The sequence below is a fragment of the Phocoena sinus genome, chromosome 7, assembly GCF_008692025.1.
Source record: "Phocoena sinus isolate mPhoSin1 chromosome 7, mPhoSin1.pri, whole genome shotgun sequence".
Taxonomy (NCBI): Eukaryota; Metazoa; Chordata; class Mammalia; order Artiodactyla; family Phocoenidae; genus Phocoena; species Phocoena sinus.
The window spans coordinates 11,372,366-11,392,666 of NC_045769.1; the positions used below are offsets into that span (position 1 = coordinate 11,372,366).

The 20,301-nt window shown below is 35.8% G+C and overlaps 1 protein-coding gene across 19 annotated transcripts in view; it reads right to left on the bottom strand.

Moving 5' to 3' along the window:
* Window positions 1-20,301, bottom strand: part of MFF (mitochondrial fission factor) — a 44,888-nt gene that overhangs the window by 9,105 nt on the left and 15,482 nt on the right. For 4 of the 19 annotated variants that reach the window (XR_004350670.1, XM_032636996.1, XM_032636995.1 and 1 more), the window contains exons 6-12: window positions 19,284-19,372; window positions 16,473-16,547; window positions 11,342-11,500; window positions 7,647-7,679; window positions 6,072-6,131; window positions 2,854-2,938; window positions 1,880-2,013 (exon numbers count right to left, since the gene is read on the bottom strand). Coding sequence is in view for 18 of the 19 variants with exons in the window: in XM_032636996.1 (XP_032492887.1) it covers window positions 1,882-2,013; window positions 2,854-2,938; window positions 6,072-6,131; window positions 7,647-7,679; window positions 11,342-11,500; window positions 16,473-16,547; window positions 19,284-19,372 (633 nt within the window). In the remaining variant the exon portion in view is untranslated. Of the gene's footprint in view, window positions 1-1,154; window positions 2,014-2,853; window positions 2,939-6,071; window positions 6,132-7,646; window positions 7,680-11,341; window positions 11,501-16,472; window positions 16,548-19,283; window positions 19,373-20,301 lie in introns of those variants that run through there. The other 15 variants (XM_032637000.1, XM_032636999.1, XM_032636993.1 and 12 more) reach the window with 8 other exon arrangements.

A 20,301-nucleotide genomic window follows, 5' to 3' on the forward strand; every position in this document is an offset into this window, starting at 1 on the left:
TTTTTTTTTTTTTTTTTTTTTGCAGTATGCGGGCCTCTCACTGCTGTGGCCTCTCCCATTGCGGAGCACAGGCTCCGGATGCACAGGCTCAGCGGCCATGGCTCACGGGCCCAGCCCCTCCGCGGCACGTGGGATCCTCCCAGACTGGGGCACGAACCCGTGTCCCCTGCATCGGCAGGCAGACTCTCAACCACTGCGCCACCAGGGAAGCCCTATCCATTGTTTTTTAAATCATTTTTGTAGTTTCAATTATTCACAGAAATTACCTTGAGATATATATATATAAAGATAGAATTAATATAATTAATGACACCATTAGGATATTATAAAAGAAGACTTTCGTGGGTAAAAAAAATTGTCACCAAACTCAGGATAAACCCTAGGAATTAAAGAAAAGAATCCTTCCTCCAAGTATTTTTTTTTTTGGAAGGACAGGAGAGAAGCAAGAATAGAACAGTTCAATATACCTACATCTAAGGAATTTCCCCTAATTGCCTTTCTCAAAACTCACTGCCTTGGTAGAAAGATACTGAAGATGTATGGAGAATACTGCACCTAAGTAAAATTCTATCCACTTCTGAAACAAAAAAAGGAAAAAAAAGTTTGGGAACTAAAGGTTCCCAGCACTTGGTTTCATTGATGCATTTAATCTCATCAGATTTAGTATATCAGCTAAATACAATGGAAAAAGCAACACAACTGAAGGTTTTTTTTTTTTGCAGTACGCGGGCCTCTCACTGTTGTGGCCTCTCCCGTTGCGGAGCACAGGCTCCGGACGTGCAAGCTCAGCGGCCATGGCTCACGGGCCCAGCCGCTCCGCGGCATGTGGGATCTTCCCGGACCGGGGCACGAACCCACGTCCCCTGCATCGGCAGGCGGACTCCCAACCACTGCGCCACCAAGGAAGCCCAACTGAAGGTATTTTTATCTGAACCACTTTATAGACACTACAAATTACAAAAACAGCTGTAACAAAACCAGTGCCTACCACTACCAGGACAAAGATCTGAAAGGAAGCAAGTGGGTTCTTACTACCTGCCAAGTCATTAATTGCTTTACTTGCTCCAGAGCCGGGAAAACTTAGGTGCATATAAAGAAACATAATATGGAATATAGCTCACAGCACAGTATGATGAAATAAAATCTTTTGATACACAAATATAGCTTTGGTTGACAGTTTATTAAAAACACTACATTTGTACCTTATTCTGTAGTTTTTTAAATCATTCACACACGGACTCAGTAAAAATGTACTTTATAGAAAACCATCTGCAAAACTAAAATAAAAATAAAAATGCACATTTTGCCCTCATCTTAAACTGCTGAAAATGTTAGGAATTATTTTATTGAAGGTGATCCTGAAACATGAGGTGACTTGAGTTTATTAAATCTGACACCAGACCATGACTTCAGTAGTGTTAATGTTGAAATGTGGATGCAAAAATGTCTATTAACTAAACTGTTTAATCTAACAGTGTTTGAGAAACAGGACAATACAAAGTATTATTTTTCCTTTACAGACACTTCTTTAAATCCATTTTCTGTACACTTTTTTCTCTCCCATTCATAGAATTAGCTGTGCAGATTGATGAGGCAAAAACAAAACAAAACAAACAAACTAGGTCCTATTTACAAAACATGCAAAGGGAGAATTTTAAGTAGGTGTTATGGCAGAACTGGTTAAAACTAAATACAGTCGAGTGACAGGACATACCTTTACTTCTGCAAATATAAGTCTTTCCCCCATCCTTTCTGGGAGAAATACATTTTCAGGGTGGGGACTGTAAAACGGCATACAATGCAAAGACAGAAATAAAGAAGTTTGCAAATTCTTTATATTTCCAGCTGTTGAGACAATATTTTTGAGAGTTGAGGTTACCTCTAGCGGCGAAACCAGAGCCAGCTATTAAGCAGCCAGAATGCTACAGTAATTGAATACATGACCATTTCTCTTTTAGCACGTTCTTTGTTCTCCTCTTCCAGAAGTTGTAGACGTCTATTTAGTTTGATTATCTAAGTAAAAAACAACATCAAAAAATGAATAGAAGCTTTAATGCATGACGCAATCAGATTCTTACAAAGTAGTTTAATTTGTAAAAAGAATTATTACAAACATGAAGAGTTTCATTTGGAGCAAAATAAAGAAAGCTATATATAGAAAAAATGTTACCCACGACAGCTTAAATTCACTTAAATTCTCTTCTCTTATGAGCTTCTGTCACTCAGCTTCAGTTTTTCACCTTTAACCTGCTTTAACTGTTTTATGCCTTCTCTGAGTTACTACAAGGATCCCAATAATTAACCTACTATAGTGGGCCCTGTCACCTGCCACCCTTCAGGACTAAAAGGCTAATTCTCTACCTGTTAGGAGTGTCACTGGTTGACAGCACTGTCCTCGGCTGTTGGTCCCTACTGTGAATAGTTCTGGGCTGAACAACTATCTTGCCCAAGTTCATGCTCCCTTATGAAGGCAGCATGAATCCACCGACTGGTCTGTGATGGGGTTAAAAGGCCCAGGCCGCCTGCTCCAACTGTGAAGGGTCATCTCAGCTTCAGAGCAATTTATGGATGCACTGGTTTGCTTAAAATGTTAGGATTCTTTGTTATTGGCTAGAATTACATCAATCCATTTTGGTAATACTGCTTTATGCTGATCAAAACATGTAAATAGTGGTTTAATATGTCTTTAATCAAAATGGGAAAGTCAATTATGGTTTAATAAATAGTTTGATAGATAAAATATTTTAATCCATGGGTTCCACTGGACAGAAAATGATAAAATGTTAGGAACTACCACTTTAAATATTATATGAATATAATTTAGGATTATATGATATTTGGTACATTAAATACCTGTCGTCTTAATGAAGCTGCATCTACAACAGTCATGTCATCTGAGGTTCCTTCAATCGTTGTATCTATATGTGAAATGCCATACCTAGCAGATAAGAAATAAAAATATGATTTAATATTAGAATAGAACTAAAAGTACCTGGCAAGTCAAATCATGTAATATATTGTGTAATGCTCAGAGAACTGTTAAAAAGACTGGTATTTAACAGTACAAATTACTAAAATATTTACCAATCTGAACGGGTACTAACAAAGGAAAGGAAAGAGCTTAGCGTAACAACTACCTACAATACTAGGAAGGTGTCCTGAAAGTTTGAGAAAGAGAAGAAACCCTGACTAAAGATATAAATAAGGAGACACTTTTCAACTCAGAGGGATGGGCAGTGTTAAAAAGGATACCTGGCTGAAAAGATTTGAGAGCTGCTGTGCTAGCATATAACGAAATACAATTCTCCCACCATCTGATGTCTATATGTGGTTCCTCAGAAGTCCCTGCTGAGACTCATGGCAGGGAACACAAAGTAAACAAACTCCAGCTGAAAAAGGAAGACTGATCATGTTTTATTTCTCCTACTCTTCTCAGTGCCTCTTCTCTTGCCATTTCCACTCTTCACTTCTTATTTCTAATTACTTATTATCTACTGTGTCTCCAGAGAAGCAATTATAAAATCACCTGAATACATCCTGTCACTACATTCAGATCCAGAATTTAAATACTATAATTAAGAAGTGGTGTATAAAATAATACTGGAAAGCCACTAAGACAAACCTTAGAGAAACATTAAAAAGTATTTCTTGTTCAAATGCAGTTACTTCTAAAGGCGCACCGATTTTTAAATGAATGACAATAAACTTCTGAGATACAAATGCACACAAATGCTATTATTCCTCTTTGCCCAGATTTCCACTTTTAAAATATATTTTAATTAAGATACAATTCACATACCCTATAATTCACCTCGTATATTTATATCCTTACTATTTGAATCCTGTATGGTTATTTCAGTAAAATGGCACATTAACTTTTCCAAATGAGTGGATTATAAATAAACTGAATTTAAAAGTTACTCCTATGCAATCTACAGAGTTGGCACATAGAGCGTAATATTGATATTTTTAATATTTCAAGCAAGTCCCTATTACAAAAAGCATATTACTACACAAACGTGTATGAAGAGAATTATATTTTTCCTCCAGACACGTTAAAGACAAGTCTATTCAGAAAATCCTTTTGTTATAAATGCCACTGAAAATAATTCAAAAATATTTTAATAAATAACGTAAAACAATTTTTAATTGTATAATCCTGCAGTGTCATCATTCTGAATGCTGATTTTAATTACATAGGTTGCAGTTTCAATGATAGATGGTACGTACTGACTTTAGATAATCTAGAACAATCTCTAAATGTTCTTTTTAGGGCTAAATTAACTTGCTTTCTCCTAATCTGCCCCTTCCTTCATGGGAACACAGCAAATATACTGGAATACCACAAGTAACGGCATCAGATGGAGAAGTTAGCTACTAAGTTAGTAGGTGCTAAGAACTATGGCTTTACAAACATCTGAGTTAATTATTCCTTTGAACATTAAGCAGAATTCTTAAACAATTAGTGGAAAACATAAGGGTTGAAGATTCCTCTTCTCTACACTATCCTCAAAATAAAACTCTTCTATTTCTGTGAGGTCATACATGAGATAAATAATTGGGAAAAAAACAACAACATTAGAAGCAATTGCTTCAAAGGTAAAGGGATCCAGACTGAAGAGAGAGAATGAAGTATAACTGAAAGGGACTCCCCACAATTTAGATCCTGAACTAAGGTTTTAAATATCTGTAAAGGAAATCTTCATTTGCTAAGAAATCTAAGGATATGACAAAAGACTTTACTTGTGTAATTTGACTTAAAACTAAAACCTGTATTGATCAGAGCTAAAAACTCTGTAAGAAATCTAAGTCAGATCACTGCCTGAAAATACTTTCACAGAAAAATAAAAGGATCACAAACTTACGAGAAATACACGAGGAAAAACTTAAAACGGACTGAGTTAATATTGTAAAAAGAAGCAGAGTGGAAAGGGACCCCTAAGGACACACTTTTCAATTTTCTAACCTGAATTCAGTATTAATGAGAAACCAGTATTTCCCTCTTTTCTTGCCTAAAAATGAACGTGCCAGCTTGCTTCCTCTCATGATAGAAATAATGCTGCCAGTTTTGTTTGTTTTTTTCTTTTGCGGTACGTGGGCCTCTCACTGTTGTGGCCTCTCCCGTTGCGGAGCACAGGCTCCGGACGCGCAGGCTCAGCGGCCATGGCTCACGGGCCCAGCCGCTCCGCGGCATGTGGGATCTTCCCGGACCGGGGCATGAACCCGTGTCCCCTGCATCTGCAGGCGGACACTCAACCACTGCGTCACCAGGGAAGCCCCTGCTGACAGTTTTAAATCTACTGCTACAGATAATCCATTTCTGCTTAAAATAAATAAAATTGGCTCTGAAAATATTACAGAAATGATATCTGTAAATACTAACCAATTTTTTTTTTTTACCCAAGAAGTTGGGAAATGAGATTTTGGCACCTGAGAACCTTAAAGTATTCGTATGTGCCATTCTATCTGTCCTTCTGCGTGACAGGAAGAAATAACTACTCAGGCTAAGCATATCTGAAAGTGTGAAAGGGACAAAAATAAGAGAGAAAAGCTTAATCAACGGATGACAAAAATTCTTAAAACTAAATTCTCTTTCTAAACATTTAACTTCTCAGGTTACCAATGCTGATTTCCCCCAATTTAAGATGATGCTTTACAGACACATTTATCTACACACTGAAAGTGACATTACAGACAATTAACAACTAAAAAGGAAATGCTGGACAGAACCTCAGGCAACAATTAAAATGATGCACATAAAACAAGGTTTAAGATTATTTTTTTCTGTGTTTTAGTATGATCGCCAATAAGCTATTAAAACCATGTTTAAATACCCTGTCTCTGATGTTCCCATGATAATGTATCATAACTATTTTTCTTTATACTCTTTTGGCCAAATGTCATGAATGATTAGACTCACTGTTCTCAGAGAAAAACAGGATGTACTCAGAGAAAAGCTGTAGAGATTCAAGCTATAATATAAAAAGCGTGGCTGCTACATGCATTACGTCCTGCAAACTACACGTTCAGTCAACTCTCTACCCTGGTAATTACAAAGTCTCAAAGTTTACCTGGCGTTGTCATGATGAGGGTTAGAGGTGGCGGCAGCAGACCCACCACGCAACACAGGTCTAAGGCGGGTTTTTGCGGGAGAAGGCACAAGACAGAATCAGGAACCAGAGAGTAACAAGATAAAAGCAAAAATAAGACAAAAATAAGACAAATAAATGTCAAATACGTTTGTATGTTTCAATACAATATATTTCAAACACTTCAAGTATCTTTGTCTCACTGTCCTCCATTTTATGATTTTCATAAGTTTAGTATCTTACAATGTGGTAAAAAACAAAGGGAACCTACGTTTTTCATAACAAAATAGCACCAGCATATAATTTTATTGGTGCTTATATTTTGATTTATGAAATTCAAGACAGAGGACAACTCTGTTCAAAATGTATAATTTCTCTCTTCTAGTTGGAAAAAAAATCACCAGCAACTTTAGAAGCATGCCAAGAACTGGTTAGTAGCACCTGCATCATCATGGTTGCTCATCTGATATCAAAGCTCTATCTCAAAAATTCCAAGAAACTCCCATTTCTCACAATTCCTTGCCTCCCACCTCATTAATTTTGCTTAGTGCCTGATACCTTAATATAGCTGTGTCTCATTCAAACCCTCAGCTCTCAAGAGCAAAACTGCAAGCCTCAGCTCTGGAGCTAAGGAGATCAGGGACATGCTTTGAGGGGCATACTGCAGCACATTACAGGAAGTGCAATCAAATATGTGAGTCTGACCTTGAGACAACCAGAAGCGACATACAGGACTGCTGGAAATGAAGACTAAGGTGCACTGGATTTTCACCGAGTACATACTTTGATTCTAGATGACAATTAGTTCTCTACCTAGGTAAGCAGTAACCTTTCCAATAAATTTTATTTTATTTTTTAAATCAGAAAACAAAAGCTCTATGTGGTCACTGGTCAATTCCCCAAAAAGTAATCAGCAATATTTATAACCAGAGAAAGGAGACTGGGGTATAGAATCCATATAAGGATTTGAAGAATTATTACATTCTATTTTGAATGTCTCCTACTCTACAGATGGATCAGGTTTTGTCTGAATTTAAGTATCAAGACAATTCTTACAGTAAACACTTAGTACCAAATGCACTATTTTTTTCCTACAAGTTGGCACAGCTGTAGAATTTTGGTTACAATACAAATCACTATTTTATGTCAGGTCAGTTTATACAAGAAAATTTTAATGTTTAGCCTGTATGTTTCCTAAAGGCACTACTGGTGCTTAAAGAAAATTTCCAGAGCCTACAGGATAAGAGACTTTTGGGTCAGATGTTAAGACTTCTATTTTGTTAGCTAAAGAACAGTGAAAAATTACATATGCTTGAGACAGGTTTTCAACTCATCCCATCCTATTAATTAATTTATTCTGTGACATTAGGAAAACTTACCTAACTACAATCCTACACTACATTAACATAAGAAAGGTTAAAAATGAAGCCACTGCTTTGTGTTACCTAAAGCTTTTTTTTAAAAAAAATCATACATTGCTCAAAAGGAGCTGCCATATTCAACATATTCCACCACAGAGATTTCCCTTTTACAATGCAGAGCCAGAAAATAAGTTACCTTTCACAACGTATTTCATTTTGTCTTCTCACACTGGCAATTGACACATATAATATAAAAGTAAATTAGAGAGGTATTTGGCAAAGTTAGAAACTTCAAGTACCACTTTCTACTCTAACTATGACTTAATACATTAAAAAATCTTTTTAAGTTTGAAAATATGTTTCGTAATTAAAGTGGCAAAAGGGAATGAGATTCAAGGCTCTACAGGTTCCCGCATTAACTTGTATACTGACATTTTTGAATAAATAAATGGTCTGACTTAGTAGAATATATTTCTTTGCTATAAAAAAAAGGAAACTTCTACAGTAAGTAAATAGTTTGGATGTATCAGGAATTATATGAATATTTTAAAAATTAAAAATTTAAATTTAAAAATGATAAATAACAAACACTGTTTCAACTGCAACTTTGCATTTCTAGGTCTTCCAAGTAATATATTTATATGGATACCTGCAAAAAATATAAATTATTTACATACTGGTTTCTTATTCTTTTCATTCAAAGCTAGTATAATCTGTTAAAAAAATAATCAACCCCCCCCCCCCCCTTTTCTGGGTCATGCCACGCAGCATGCGGGATCTTAGTTCCCTGACCAGGGATCGAACCCTCGCCCCCTGCAGTGGAAGCGTGGAGTCTTAACCACTGGACCGCCAGGGAAGTCCCTCAAGCTCCTTCTAAAAGTAAAACTTAAGCATGCTGAACATGACTAATCTGTCAATACTTAAATCATGTTCTTTCATAGGGACTAAGTTTCTTTTTAAAAACATTAATATTTTGCATTGGTGAGTGAGATATGGAGCTCTAGCAGGTGTCAGAAGACATGAGCATTTCATAACTAGCAAGGACTAAACAGCATTTTAAATCCGGTGCTTGTCCCAGGTGTTTTGGTAAATTTTTGACACCTCAGTTTTCCAAATGCACAGCACTGACCTATGTAAATAAGCTTTTCTAATGTACACCTAGGATTTAACTTTGTTTTCAGATGAACTTGGTTTTAGATCATGTAAGTTCTCAAGATGAGAAAACAAAAATACATAAACCTTTCAACAGTGTCCCTCAAAGTATAAACTAAAAATAGTTCTCATGCCAAACAACTGTGAAAATGCATTATTTTATGATAATAAAACAGGCAGACAGGTTTTTTCTTTCATTCTGCCAAACTTAATTTAACTATACCTAATGTGATGGCTTAAGACCAAAGATAAGATATTGCATTAGCGTAACAGCCAGGAATAAAAAGCAGAAAGGAAAAAAAATGATGTACAGAGCAAGGAACATAAAAGCACTTAAAACTTTATAAGCAGTATTATTTTATAGTCATGCAAATAGAACATTATCCAAATTTCACATTCCTATTTCTTATATCTGGTAAGTCATGCTAGATAGTTCTCATAGTAGAAATAAAAATTGATTCGGCACTTACAACTCTGATTAAACCCTGCTGAACATTTGATCATAAGAGATTTCAGTGCAATGGGGAAAAAAAAAACTTTCAGAATTGAAAGCATCCAATAACACTAATGAGAATCTAATCCTCCAGGCTCCAAGGTGTGTATCCAGGAGCAAAGAATTATTAATACAACTACTTTATGAATTTTAAAAATCTCATTTAAGTGAATAAGAAAAGATACTTCCTTCCCAGAAAAGGGAATTTTCGTTATCAATTTATTACAATTAAAAAAGATCACTTAAAGCTCAAAATAGTTTTTTATAAATAAAAGAATACAAAGTAAATTTTATAATTAGTAAGATTTTTGTACTTGTGAGCTTGAGGCAAAATTTTTCCATTAAAGAGTAAAAAAATCCAACTATTTTTCCATATACTGCACTGAACTGTCTATATGTAGGGGGATGGGACAAATAATTTTAACATACTGGGGCTTTGTCATCTAGCTATTATTTAATCTATATAGGATTTATAAACATCTTTCTCATTCAGATATTTTCACTATAATAGCATTTGATATGATGTAATTTGACCTAATAATCCAGTCTCTTCTAAGGACCTATTTTAATTAAAAAGTTAAAGAGGATACCTCGTGAAGAATAAATCTATGTTAAGGAAGGAGGAGAAAACAGGGCTTTGGAAATATTAGTCAGGTGCCAGGTACTTTATATTCAATATCTTTTTAAGGATCTCCCATGACACTAAACAAAGAATTTGAGCCCATTATCCCTATATCTTAAATAAAAGCAGAGGAGGGGGGAAGATTCCTCATAAGAATCCAGAAAACTAGGTTAATATTAGTATTACCCTTCTTTTTAAAAAATAGATGAAGAAAATGAGGCCCAGAGAAGCTAAGCAATTCACCCAAGGCCATCATGTAGCTATAGCTGTTCAGTGGGGTGGATCAAGATTAAATCTGACCCCCTCCCTTGATCCATGTTTTTTCTTCTGAACCATGATGCTTCTTACAGGCTCCAAATATTCTAAGATAGTCCTTGAAGCTTCAAAGAGGTAAGAGGGACTCTAAACCTTTGGGGAGGGATATATATATATATATATATATATATATACACACACACATATATACACACACACCCACACATGCATACACACCTATACATGAATACATATGTCCATAGATGTATATATAATTTTCCCCCTGCCATGAGTTTTCTCTTTTATGCTCTTTCTGGTACAGCTTTAAGTCCTTGGACCCACACGTATGGGAGCCCTGGGAAGGGTCAGAAACACTAGTCGAGCAGCAGGAGGTGAAACACCTGGGGCTTACGTGAGGGTCAAAAGCACTTAATAAGAAAAAGTTTGTTCAGAGCAAGTCATAAGACGTATCAGTTCCTAAAGCAAGAAAAAAGGTTTACTGAAGGGCCATCTAAATTTATTGGGAATTCTTCAAAATGCAAAATTAACAGTCTAAAAAAATGATCATGAAAATTCAAACACTGACTTACAGAGTTACTACATAAAATGTTTAGAGTTGAAGTGAAACTGACTGTACCTTCCTCATACTATGCCAAAAAAACTCCCAAATTCCATCTTTTTAAAACACCATCTAGTAATGAAGCAAGGAGAAAAAAGTATTTGAAATAATGGCAAAAAATTTATTTGAATGAACAAGTCTAAGTATACACTACTAATGATTTTACTTGGAGATGTTGGAGAGTTAGACACGCTATCCATACTGAAAAAAATCAGCATTAAAAAGACAACAGCACCTGGGATTTTCAGTACAGGTGTGGAAATCCCTAGTTAAGAAGAAAGAAAAAAAACGTCCTGGCAGCTACACTGATATCATCTTCTCAGATTTGCTTCCTAATCCAACCACATTAGTAACATACATGAGTGAATCAAAAGACTTACTGAAGAAAAGGAGCACAGTTCAGTCCAACATCACACACTCAATCCAAAAGTACCCCTCAGCATATCCAAAAATGGAATCAGGTACTTAAAAACAGGTCAACAAAGTCTTGGGAAAAAAACCATTATACTTCCCGTGTATAATTAGTTATTAACTGAATTCCCTCCCTGACTGAAGAGAAGCTAACAGAACCTTGTGAAATGTGAATTTTGGACAATAATTTCAAATTAAAAGAAAGCAAAGCAAGCTGTTTTAAACCGCTGCATCTGAGAAAGAGACAAAGGCGCGAACATAAAAGGAAGACACCACACTCCACTCATGAGGAGCCGAAAGACAGGCGGTAAAGTTGGCGCGAATCACAGGGCCGATCACCTGCGGCTTTCATCCAGCACATCCAGGATCTGCTGGCAAGCCCTACGAGTGGAAGACTGGATAAGCGACAAAATGCCACGAGCGGAGGAAGGATTAGCTCCATCTTCAGGTAGCATACGGGGAGGACAAACCCGAACCTGTTGTGGCGATGGTGTCACACTGTTTACACAAGCACAGCAAATGAAGAGAAAAACACTCAAGTCAGATTTGTATAAAACTTCAGCTCAGCAGTTTCCCCAAAAACTCATATTTTAAGAATTATCGTTTTCTTGCCCATTTTTCCCACCCTTCATTTTCCCCCAAAAGAGTCAAGCCAAAGAAGTTAATAAACATATTAAATTGCTTTAAAAAACAGGCTACCATGCAGCATCTGTAACTGTGGCTTTAAACATCAAATTAAACAAACTGAATATGAAAGAACAACTTTAACAGGGAAGAGAACTACGGCAAGGAGTATATTCAACCCCCAGCTTTGGAGAAGCGGCATTCTTTGCTTTGTGTGTATATTCCAAATCAGTAAACCAAGCCTCTAACAAACAACACTGCACTGCAACTTATGGATGGGCAGGACAGTCAGATAGAGAATTCTGGTATATAGGCGTCAAGGTTTACACACATGAATCCAAAGTGATTCCATGAAAATGCCATTTCAAATACTTCACAAAGACAATGAAGCAATCTGAGTTTATGACGAGTAAATTTAAAGATGAATTAAAGTTTCAGAAAGCTAACAAAAGCATTTTGATTACTTAGTTACATTAAAGCATATGTTCCCTAGCTAAATGACTAAAACATAAAACTACTCCCAATTCTGTGAATACAATGAAAAGGTAAGGATGGATGTTAAACAGCTATTTCTGGGTTGCTCAGTGACAGTGATCTTAACCATTCTTTCACACGTGAGTTGCGATTCACAATTTCTTTGGCTCCCCTGACAGCACCTCCTAAAAGCTGAGAGCATTTGAATGAAGCAATTTTACAATTCTAACCTGAACTCTTTACTTTCAGAGGCCTGTCTAATGTTAGAGCATGATCAGCCATATGAGGTATCTAACTGATATATGGACTTGGCATCTGGTTTGTTGTAAGAGGTTTTGTTACAAGAGGACTATGGGAAGTGGGCTCAATATTTTTTCTCAGTGTCAGGGCAAGAACGCCTTAGACTAAACCTCATCCTTGTGTATTCTGCACGAAAGGGTGAAAGTGGAGCAGACAGTGAACAACTGAAAAGATTAAAGATTTTATTTTGATTTGTGTAAATCTTTTCTAACTTAACATGTATTTGTTTGGTAACCACAAAATAAGTGCAATAATGTTTGAAGGGGTAACTATCGACTAATATTATTCCGAGTCCCAGAAAATTAAAAACAAAATCTTCTCCACAATTTTGCGAATAACTTTCAATGTCTTGATGATCCAAAGTGAGAAGTACAATAAACATGAAAACCATGTTTTCCAAAGACTACTTAAAAGACAAAGATTTAAGCCAAATCTTGGCATACTGAGAAATTAATCTGTCAGGGCTGATTCACCACAGGAATTAGGCCTAATCGTGTCAAGATAAATGCAATTTTTCAGACGCAGGCTCATGGATGGTTACCTTAAACATCTGTCCACAGACTAGGAATCTTCTGTAGTATATATAACGTATCAACAACAGTATATATATATAGCTTATCAACTGACCCACGGTACTTGGCAAAAACCCACCCTGGGTATCCAAGAAGAGTAAAAGAATCAGTATATCTGGGACTCATAGTCTAGGTACTAGCCTTGCACTCATAATTCTCTTTAGGCAGCATGGAGAAAACCTGAAGCTCTTGCTCTTTGTGAGAAACCAGACTGAATTCATGTTAGAAAAGTGTCACCAGAGGCAGGAATGGAGTGGCCAGTTCTGCGTCAACATAAACAGGCAATCCATCTTACACTCTTCTTGATAGCAGTGCCAACATACCTGGATAAATTTATACTTAAGCAAGTTTTAAAAGACTAATCAGTACAATATCTATTGATATAATTAAAGCATTTGTCTTCGTATTTTGGGGCTAAATTGAACACTTCACATATCACTTTGTACTAGTAAATAAATTAGCTACATACATATTAAAGTCTATAATGATCAATATTTAGAATTATAATCTTACAGCAAAAACGCCGACAAACTGAATCCAAATCCATGAAAAAAGATTGATGCATTTTTGCCCATTAAAATTTAAAAGGAAAGAAGGCTTCCTTTTTTTTTTTCGGTATGCGGGCTCTCTCCCTTTTGTGGCCTCTTCCGTTGCGGAGCACAGGCTCCAGACGCACAGGCTCAGTGGCCATGGCTCACCGGCCCAGCCGCTCCGCGGCATGTGGGATCTTCCCAGACCGGGGCACGAACCCGTGTCCCCTGCATCGGCAGGCGGACTCTCAACCACTGCGCCACCGGGGAAGCCCAGAAGGCTTCCTTTGATAGAACTCATTTTGTCAGAAATAAGCAGTAGGAATTGTTTATTTAAGTTCTAAAAGTTCAAGTTTTTCCTGTCCCTGCATAGGAAAATCAGGTAATCTAGAATAAATTATTTTCAGATTAATTGCAAGGAATTCTTAACACGGAATGCACAGACGACTGAGTTTTAAAAACAGTCTATAAGATCACTTTCAATTCTAAGATTCTATGATCACATAAAACTGGAATATGGTATTAAATGGAAAAAAATCCTACATGGTCGGTAATTGTAACTTAATAAGAAAACATGTTTATGAAGAAAGATAAAAGTTAAATTAAGTCTTCATCAATACTAGTAAAGATATTTCATCAAAGACTAATATCAAAAACATATTTGGACTTCAGGTTGTTTCTGAAAAGAAATTAGTTTCAAAGATTTAGTAAGAAATCTGACTTTTCATTAATGTACATGGCAATCTTTCATAAACAGCAAAAACAGAGTAGGAAGCATTTTATACAACACTTTAGGCAGTGTACATATAGATTAAATGCCCTTGATTGTTAATATTTATTTCTATCTACAGATGAACTGAATGACTAAATCATAAGATGACCATAGTTCACCCGAATTAGAAGAAACAGTCTAGCAATTCTTTTTTCTTCAAGCTTTAAGCAGTCTTGCAAGTCTCTTTACAAATAAAAAAATTTAAACTCAGCCATAAAAAGGAACGAAACTGGGTCATTTGTAGAGATGTGGATGGATCTAGAGACTGTCATACAGAGTGAAGTAAGTCAGAAAGAGAAAAACAAATATCGCATATTAACGCATATATGTGGAACCTAGAAAAATGGTACAGATGAACCGGTTTGCAGGGCAGATATTGAGACACAGATGTAGAGAACCAACGTATGGACACCACGTGGGGAAAGTGGCAGGGGTGGTGGTGGTGGTGTGATGAATTGGGAGACTGGGATTGATGTGTATACACTGATGTGTATAAAATGGATGACTAATAAGAACCTGCAGTATAAAAAAATAAATAAAATAAAATTCAAAAAAAAAATTGAGATCGAAAAAGAATAAGCCCCATTTTAGCAACTGGTCTGACGCTAGCTGGGATGTCCAGCACTGGCATCAACTGTGACAGGAAAACAGTTCAGAGTTGAGTTTCATCTCTGTCCACGCATCCACCCAACCAAAGTGGACTGACTTTTTGGTTTTTTTGTTTGTTTGTTTTGACGCATGAACTATTGTGAAAAATTAAAAAGTAAACATATTGTGAAGGCACTGAGATTATTTAAGCAGATGGTATATTAGTAATTTAATAAAAATGCATGTTGATGATAAATTGATCCTAGTAATGTTATAAAACAGCAAAATCTGTTTTATCTCTTTCTTTCATAAAAGATAAGGACATTTTCAGGCTTCCCTGGTGGCACAGTGGTTGAGAGTCCACCTGCCGGTGCAGGGGACACGGGTTTGTGCCCCGGTCCGGGAATATCCCACATGCCGCGGAGCGGCTGGGCCCGTGAGCCATGGCCGCTGAGCCTGCACATCCGGAGCCGCCTGTGCTCCGCGATGGGAGAGGCCCATGTATCGCAAAAAAAAAAAAAAAAAAAAAAAAAAAAAAGTAAGGACATTTTGAAGAATGCACTTACATTTACCATGCTATTTCATTAGTAATAGCTCTCTTTCATGCTTACAGGAAATCTTACTACACAACTGCTGAGTAAACAACACTAGCCAATGTCAGAACTCAAACTTAAAAGATTTACTTGGCATAACTATGTCATTATTACAAGGTAAGTCCAAAGTCAAACACCTCTTTCGCGTGGGTTGTCATAGGAACAGTGTTTCTCAAACTGTGAGGATTATCTCTTTGGTGAGGGTCCAGCCTCTTCCAAAAATACAGTAAAGGTAAAACAGTAAAATGGGGGAGAAAAAAATTCTCACTGAAACACAAATACTGTACCATTTCTTTTGAAATTTTAAATAGAGAGAAAGCTTTAATTTGTTGCCACTAAGGTACCTGACTAGTTCTTAGAAGCAGAACAAGAGAATGAGAACAGGAGAAAAATCATTGGTTGCCGGAGTGGCTTCTGATACCTAAGAACTACATTAGCTGATGAATCTTACACTGCATGCCAAAGTGCCCCCTCCCCTTAGGAGGCCAGTCATTCCCACACCTAGTTCTAGCACATGTACAGAAAGAGTGGGTTTAATGATCTCAAAATATTCTTCCAAAGCATAATTTTAATCTATGGAATTAAAAAAAAAACGATGACAAACTACACTCAGACTCTTTCTCCTTCTGGGTGAAAATGAACAAGAAAAGATAGTATGCTAAAATTTTCAAAAAGATTGGGATCACTGAACCTCGTTCAAATGAATCTATAGAGGACTAATGTGCCAACCAAAGCAAAATGAAGGAAATGTAAAAGGATGCTTGGTGTAAATTATTCCCTTTTACTTTCACCCTTATACCCAAAATCATACATAACTTCCTTGGTCTAGTTATTTCTTTTCTTGACTAAGTTTATGATGACAGCTTGAGAAATCCTGAAACAGAGGTACTAAAAAGCCAAACAGTAAAAGAATTAGGGCATTACATGCCAATTACCTGGTGAAATATTAGTATAACAAAAAGCCTGCAAAATTAGAACAACTCCTATTTGTGAAAAGCAGAGCAGATAAAATCTTACGTGTACTCCGGTGCAGAAATCGGTGCCTGGAACCTTGAAATTTTATTTCTTGGAGCAGAATCTGATCTGTGCCACCTTAAATAATAATTATGCTTCTTTTTATATATTCAGCTTTTATAACACAAACAGAAAGCTCAATATGATTCTACCGGTCAATCGTTTCTGTGTCAATAGCTGACAATAATCAATCCCATTGTCTCTTGAAGGTAAATAAGAAAACAAAGGCCAGTGTTTCTGCTCTTATACCCATATAGACTTCTATTCTTAAAGCCAAGGAATAAAGTGGAGGTAGGCAATGGTTCGTGCACAATGACACATAAGTAATCTCACATTACAAAGAAAAGACTACAGTAGGTTAAAGACAGGAAGAGTCTAATAATTACTTTGGTAGAGGTAAAATACAGCCATGTTATATTAATAGTTTCTTCCTTACCACATTGCCAACATTAATTACATAATGTGCTCATTATATTAAAATTCTAAAGTTCACTCAATGTAGATTCTTAAAGATGGATACAATTATAAATGATAAAATTAATAATGGTAGGAGAAGAAAGGGCAAGGTTACATTATTAACAAAAAGATGGTTAAGTATGTTACCAGGTAACGGTAACATAAATAACTACTAAAACAAAAAGTATGGTTGAGTAATGTAAGCATTTCATTGCAAAAACTGTATAGTTAAATATTCATGTTATTTTTACTACCAAAAATTAAAACGTGAGATTCTGTTTTATTTAAAAATGCCATTAAGGCAACTCAAAGAAACAATTCAAATATTAGTTAACTTTGTTAACCTTTTCTGTTATGAGGACTTACATTATAGGTAACTGCAAAAATATCTACGAACTAATCATTTACTATAAATCATACTTCACTAGGCTGGTTTTTATATATAATAGAGCTGTTTCCTTTCTCTTCAACTTAACTCAGCTATCAATAATATATACTTTGTGGGGGAAAAAACCAAAAATGATGCTATAGTAAAACAGTCCTGTTTTTCTTTCACTAACGGGAAGTTTCAAAGTAATTACAGACCTAAACAATAAGCCGTATCTTTATATAATAGGAAAGTTTATTAGAAACTTTTGGTGCCTTAGAAAGTATTACCAATAGAAAATAACAAAAGCCCTCAGGTGTAAGTTTAATCATTCTGAGAGGGTACTAAATATCAAGAAGCTACCTTCACCATAAATTATATGGTCTTTTCACCATTTGTGTAGCATAATCGAATATATTCTAGAAAAACGGATTCCATGGACTGGCTGACATCACTGTAAGCCAGGTACCTTCAGGGAAACATACAGTTATCATAAAAAGTTCATATTAATAATGGTTGAATCTTGCAGATAGGCCTTCCCTGAAGGAGACATATATTCTTTTAAACTTACTATCTTCCTATATACCCCTTCAGAATAACTCTAACTACTTGAGGAGACATTTAAAGCTTCCCCAAGAAATGAGAACTGTTATAGTTCTCCTTTGCACCTAACACAAAAAAAGAGAGATCCTACCCCCATCAAAGTCCCTTCTGCATCCTTATACTCTTTAGTCAAGTCTGAATTAGAACTTGATATGGTTTAACAGAAATAGTATAATTGCATTGTGCTCTAGTTATTTTGTATGTAAATTTAAAAGTTTTGCTTTTAGCTAGATTTGCAAGCTCTGTGAGAGACGTATCATCTGATTCTTTGGCCGTTCCCAGAGAAACTAATATGGACTTTCCTGGTGGTCCAGTGGTTAAGACTCCACATTTCCAAAGCAGGGAGTGCAGGTTTGATCCCTGCTCAGGGAACTAAAATCCCATGTGCCGTGTGGCCAAAAATAAAAGTCAGTTTGAGAAGCTAACATGATGCTTGATATCAAATATGGTTCATGGTGAATGAGCTTATGAAAACTGACTGAAAATTTAATGAGGAAGAAACATTAATTTATATTAACAATCTAAATCATCAATGGCTTTGAGACCTAAAATTCTGACCAGTTTTTAAAGAGATATTTTATTTTTAAAAACCCATTAATTTTAATAAAACAACAAAAAGCACTTGCCCAATTTAAAACATCTTATAGTGGGGTAGCTTTAAGATCAGTGTATAATGTAACCAAATGAGCAAGAAAGGCTGACACAAATAGTCTGTTAATGTGTTTAAATTTTTGGAAAATGAAAGGGATCCAAGAATTCAATGACTCAGTAGGCAGAGAACTAAAAATTAATCCTGGAAAGTAAAAAAATTCGACTTGCTTATGCTACATTGTTTACCATGGCTCATGAGAAGCAGAGCTGGAAAGGGCTAATCCTGTGACAATCTTATGACAAACTGAGTAACTTGAAAATAAAGATGCTTCCTTAATAAATTGTTTTCCTTTTATTTTATATTTTTCCCCCCAACCTATATGCTAGATAAGCATTTTGGAAGGCTACATAGAACTGAGCACTTACTTTTATCAATTTTTCTTAAGTATACTTTATAGGAGATTTCCAAAATAAGCAAATCATATTTATAGAAGACTATCATACACATAGAAGAGGATAACAGGATTGAAAAATTCTCTCAACTAACAAAATGGTCAGACTTTAAGGCTATAAAGAGTATTGCAAAAATATAAAGTTGATGTAAATGTATAGTATATTTCAAACACTATTAGAATTAGTTTTTTCTCCAGGTTCTTAGGCATAAAACATACATTTCCTCCTCTTTTTTAATATTTGAGAGTTTAAAAAAGGAAATAAATTATTTAGAAAAGGATGGGACAGACAGTGTATGGAGAAAACTTAATGAAGGAGATACAATGCTTAGTGGTTCTACTCACATGGAGTCAGTCCTGACCAGCTGTCCATTTTGGCGAACAGCATTCTCACTCATAGAGCGTTCTCTTTTTAGCCTGCCAACTGCACGGATCTGTTAGGCACAAAGAAGGGGAAAGGAATAGAGAATATTCTTAATAGCCTAGTAACTGCTTAGCATCAAAAGGACCTTTATCAAAGACTAGCCACAAAATTTACAAAGAAATAACCAAGAATTGCTACCAGGTATGTGTATTATACGTAGACATGTTAAAAAAAAGAACACCCTACTTATTATAATGCAGATAAACTTAGGAATGCTTATCTTCTTTACAAAAAAAGTTACTTCTAGTTTCTTTTTAAGTATCAATCTTACTTGGTACAATTATTAATATTTTTATTTATCATAATTTATACAATATACTTACATTATTTAAGAACAATTTACAATAGTTTTTAAAGGCACAAACACTATAGGACATGGGATATATTTGTACTCAAATAAGTGTTCCTGGCTTCTGGGGTTAAAACAAATTCAGATTTGATTGGATATCTGAAAACTAGACTTAAAAAAAGTTTTACTAGCTTAAAGGTTTTAGCATTCTACAAATAGCCACAATCTTCCATCTCACACGCTCTTCTTACAAAATGTTATCACTGACCTCTTTCCATTTAAGGAATAGAATCTATGTTCCCTTCCCTTGAAATTGGGTACTCTAGTGACCACTGCAGATATGATACAATGTGACTTCTGAGGTTAGGTCATAAACAACAATAAGGCTTCTGCCTTTTTCCCCTTCCCCAGGGGAGCTGTTTGAGATTCGAACAATGACACCATGACGTGAGGAAGCCCAAGCAGCCACACAAAAGGCCATGTGTAGGTGCACCAGCCAGTAATACTGGCTGAGGTCCACACAACAGGTAGTATCAACTGACATGAGTGAGTAAACCTTTAGATGACTGCAGCCTCAAGCTGTGTGAGTCATAAACAGCCTTTGATACTTCCTAGCCTAGGCCCAGATAATATACAACAGAAATAAGCTT